This window comes from Dermacentor variabilis, chromosome 11 (assembly GCF_050947875.1).
Source record: "Dermacentor variabilis isolate Ectoservices chromosome 11, ASM5094787v1, whole genome shotgun sequence".
Taxonomy (NCBI): Eukaryota; Metazoa; Arthropoda; class Arachnida; order Ixodida; family Ixodidae; genus Dermacentor; species Dermacentor variabilis.
This window is the reverse complement of record NC_134578.1, coordinates 127,340,426-127,344,869: the sequence shown is the minus strand read 5'-3', so window position 1 is coordinate 127,344,869 and position 4,444 is coordinate 127,340,426. Positions and strand designations below refer to the sequence as shown.

The 4,444-nt window shown below is 48.8% G+C and overlaps 1 protein-coding gene and 2 non-coding genes across 3 annotated transcripts in view; 2 read left to right on the top strand and 1 right to left on the bottom strand.

Moving 5' to 3' along the window:
• On the top strand, positions 1 to 192 carry LOC142565210 (U2 spliceosomal RNA). The gene has a single exon (XR_012824872.1). It is a non-coding gene; the product is annotated as a U2 spliceosomal RNA (small nuclear RNA).
• Positions 193 to 698: 506 nt separating this feature from the next.
• Positions 699 to 890, top strand: LOC142565042 (U2 spliceosomal RNA). Its single transcript, XR_012824764.1, has one exon. It is a non-coding gene; the product is annotated as a U2 spliceosomal RNA (small nuclear RNA).
• Positions 891 to 2,333: 1,443 nt separating this feature from the next.
• The window catches only part of LOC142563519 (uncharacterized), an 11,325-nt gene continuing 9,214 nt past the window's right edge, over positions 2,334 to 4,444 (bottom strand). The window contains exon 2 of the mRNA XM_075674067.1: positions 2,334 to 2,345. Coding sequence (XP_075530182.1) covers positions 2,334 to 2,345 — 12 coding nt within the window. The remainder of the gene's footprint in view (positions 2,346 to 4,444) is intronic.

Here is a 4,444-nt window from a genome sequence, read left to right as displayed (position 1 = left end):
ATCGCTTCTCGGCCTTTTGGCTAAGATCAAAGTGTAGTATCTGTTCTTATCAGCTTAATATCTGATACGGGTTCTATGTGGACCCACGATATTAAACCTATTTTTGGAAGTTGGCGGAGTGCTTGAAGCCTGCTTCACCTCCGCCGCAGGTCGGCCCGGTATTGCACTACCTCCGGGATCGGCCCCCGCTCACTTCGGTGAGACTTCATTCAATCAAAATGAAGAACACAAGCTCGAAGCGAGCACTGAATTCACACGCACCATTCCTATACCATACGCAACGACGCCGGTTCGCGGACCACGAGAGTAATTAAACGGCCACTCCACCTGTGTGTAGCGTCGCACTTCATGCCGCGCAAATGGGACGCGTGACGGTGGACGCGGTGGTCGTCGGCTGCCTTGGCACCTGGGATCAGGGGAACGATCGCGTGATGCGCAGGCTGTGCAGTAGGTCATACCTACGGACACTCAAACGCCTGTGCATCAGCGATACTATCAGCGCCTCTACAAAGATTTTTAGAGCCCATGTCGGCACCTCTTAGATGATCTTATGTTTTTAGAGAAGCGATTTTTGCTGTTTTACACCTTTACAGTTTTAGCCTTTTATTACTAACACCACTAACTAGTTTTTTTAGTCATTTGTTTGCCGGTTTTAGACTACACACCTTTTATCCGTTTTTTCCTTGGTTTCGTAACAAATATTTATGATGTGATGTGTAACTAGCATAATAAAAAACTCTGTTCTTATCAGCTTAATATCTGATACGGGTTCTATGTGGACCCACGATATTAAACCTATTTTTGGAAGTTGGCGGAGTGCTTGAAGCCTGCTTCACCTCCGCCGCAGGTCGGCCCGGTATTGCACTACCTCCGGGATCGGCCCCCGCTCACTTCGGTGAGACTTCATTCAATCAAAATGAAGAACACAAGCTCGAAGCGAGCACTGACTTCACACGCACCATTCCTATACCATACGCAACGACGCCGGTTCGCGGACCACGAGAGTAATTAAACGGCCACTCCACCTGTGTGTAGCGTCGCACTTCTTGCCGCGCAAATGGGACAGCCGCACCAGCAAATTTCTTATTACGGCCTTCGAGAAAAATAAATGACAGCAAAAGAAAGAACCAGGAGGGAGAATCGGCAAATTATATGTCTAAGAAATAGGATTGTTATTTATCCGATGTTTCTGTCTGCTGTAATGAGCCACTATAGGACGGGGAGGGGGGGGGGGGTGTATGATTAGCCGTGGGTTCGGCAACCAATGTGAATCCCGCTCAAAGCCAACACTGGATTTTTGTGTTCACTATTGCTTGGATCCGTAAACCACAGCGCCAACGCAAGCTCGCCCTGCCAAAATCCGCTGCCCTAGTGGAAGAAAGATTCCCTATGAAAGAAAAATAGAGTGCCCGCTTTCTGGCAACTACTGTGCAGCCGTTGTGTGCACATTTTCGCAGCAGTGGGAGCGAACGCCTCGAAAACAAGCTTGTCGTGTGGCCAAGCCTTGCGAAATATATTCAAGGGTTCAAAGGTGCTCCAGCTTTCCAACCTGTATGTTATGAAGACCTGTTGCTACCTTTTCATCCTCCTCCTCCTGGTTACGCCCAGTGCAGGGCAAAGGCCTCTCCCATAAGTATCCAAGTACCCCGGTCACGTGCTAATTGTCGCCATGTAGTCCCTGCACATTTCCTAATCTAATCTGCCCTCCCAACTTTCTGCCACCCCCTGCTACGCTTCCCTTCTCTTGGAATTGAGTCCGTAACCCTCAATGACCATCTTCCCCCCCCCCCCCCATTGCATGCCCATTTCTTTTTTTCATGGTTTAAACTAAGGTGTCATTAACTCGCGTTTGTTCGCTCGCCCCTCAATCTGCTCTATTCCTATCTCTCGTGACGCTACACCCATCGTCCTTCTTGCCAAAGCTCGTTGCGTCGCCCTCAGTTACCCTTCGGTAACCCTTAAAGCTTTCCGTTGGGGCACTCGTGGCATCTTTCTCGTTTAAATAAGGCTACTTTTCTTTTCCGCTTTTTTTTTTTTGGGGGGGGGGGGAACTCTATGTGCTAGGCGCGATTTTGCCTGTTGGTTCGGCTTAACGCAGAACACTCCCGCATTGCAGTGAAGCCGCGTTGAAGGGGCAAAGAGTAGCGCAGTGAAGCGCATGCACGGGCGAAAAACGCAAATATTAGTCAAAAATACAACCTTGTCGCCAAATACGAACTTCCATTATCGGAAATTCGAGTTCAGTTTGTGCATTGCGTTCGCCTAGAGAACATAAATGCCACAGCAGCCAAGTCAAAGCTTAGGATCGCGTATCATCTTTTTTTTCTTGCCTTTTACTCCTTGGCCTGCGTGACATGCACACGAAAGTTATGATATAGTGAAAACACGAAATAATGCAGATCAGATCTATTTTGTGCGTTTTGTTCTTTGTGGACTACAGCGGTGTGCGTTATGAGAAAGTTTCAGTGCCCTTCTACTGTGACCTGCGAAGCTACATTTAAAACCACATTGGTTTGCGCGGTTATTGCTACAAACTGCGTGTGGGTGCGTTCGTTTTTTTTTTTCTTTCGCTACGCAGCGATGGGTTATCGCAACCGCGATCGGTTCTGCTGCTACGCTAGACGCGTTCTTGCCAACGGTTGGCTCTATACGCGACGCGTGTCGCGTGGTCGGCACATTCAAGCAGTCAATTGCAAACCGTTCCAAGAAGAAGGATGCACTCCACTTGACACCGGGAGCGCTAGTTGGACGATTGTACGTTTTGACCCTCGAGGAAGCGCCACCAACCCGCCTTTTCTATAATACGATAAGATTCAGAGCGACCGCGACCACTTGCCTTTGTCATTGCCTCGGGCACAGTTTTTTTTTTTTTTGTAAGCTCAGATACTCAGACGCGCCCGTGTTCACGCGCACTTGCTCTCTCCGATAAGCAGGGAAGCTCGGTTGGGGTGGTGTGGGCCCTTGCGCATGCGCTGCTGAGCTCGTCGCTTCGGCGGCCAGTCGAGGCTGGCGCGTTGCGTTCGCCTAGAGAACATAAATGCCACAGCAGCCAAGTCAAAGCTTAGGATCGCGTATCATTTTTTTTCTTGCCTTTTACTCCTGGCCTGCGTGGCATGCACACGAAAGTTATGATATAGTGAAAACACGAAATAATGCAGTGCGGCTGTATCAGATCTGTTTTGTGCGCTTTGTTCTTTGTGGACTACAGCAGTGTGCGTTATGAGAAAGTTTCAGTGCCCTTCTACTGTGACCTGCGAAGCTACATTTAAAACCACATTGGTTTGTGCGGTTATTGCTACAAACTGCGTGTGGGTGCGTTCGTTTTTTTTTCTTTCGCTACGCAGCGATGGGTTATCGCAACCGCGATCGGTTCTGCTGCTACGCTAGACGCGTTCTTGCCAACGGTTGGCTCTATACGCGACCCGTGACGCGTGGTCGGCACATTCAAGCGGTCAATTGCAAAACGTTACAAGAAGAAGGATGCACTCCACTTGACGCCGGGAGCGCTAGTTCGACGATTGTACGTTTTGACCCTCGAGGAAGCGCCGCCAACCCGCCTTTTCTATAATACGATAAGATTCAGAGCGACCGCGACCACTTGTCTTTGTCACTGCCTCGGGCACAGTTCTTTTTTTTTTTAAACTCAGATACTCAGGCGCGCCCGTGTTCACGCGCACCTGCTCTCTCCGATAAGCAGGGAAGCTCGGTTGGGGTGGTGTCGGCCCTTGCGCATGCGCTGCTGAGCTCGTCGCTTCGGCGGCCAGTCGACGCTGGCGCGGTACTGGTAATCAACTTCGACGTGCATGGTGAAACGTCGCTTTGTATTGCCGCTGTAGACTGGCAATGCAATGTGTTTGCGAGCGATTGGAGAAATGAAAGAGCGGGCACTGTCATGCCCTTCTAGAGCAGCGGAAATGTTCCTCCAAGCACTAGGTTTGAAAATTTGCGCCTACGAACATGAACGAAACAATGAAAACGGTCTGTAGCTGCCTTCGCTTCATAAAATTCCCGTACGAAGAAATTTGCATGCGCAAATGACAGCGCAAAAGAGAGAAACCATGTAAAGAAGAATGGCTGCCTTTCGCGTGATCTCCCGCATGAAACCTAATGGGATAGACTAATTTTAGCCGTTCATTTTGATTTGCCGAATGTAAGCCGGAACACTTTCTACACGCGGTCTTAAGATTTGAATGGCAATCAAAGACAACCTTTTTTTTATTTCTGTTTGTTCTATCTGGAACCAAACTAATTAAGAACGCCATTTCAATCTTAGATTCGATTAGATATCGTGACTGGTATGCTGAAAAATCACGCCTTGCGTCACGTCACCCCTTGTATGAACATGCTGTTAACCTTCGTGATCGCGGCATTAAAAATCGCCAGTTCCCGAACTTTAATCGCGCCGATGATGCTGGATTCTTATTGTAATGATTAGATAGAAAGC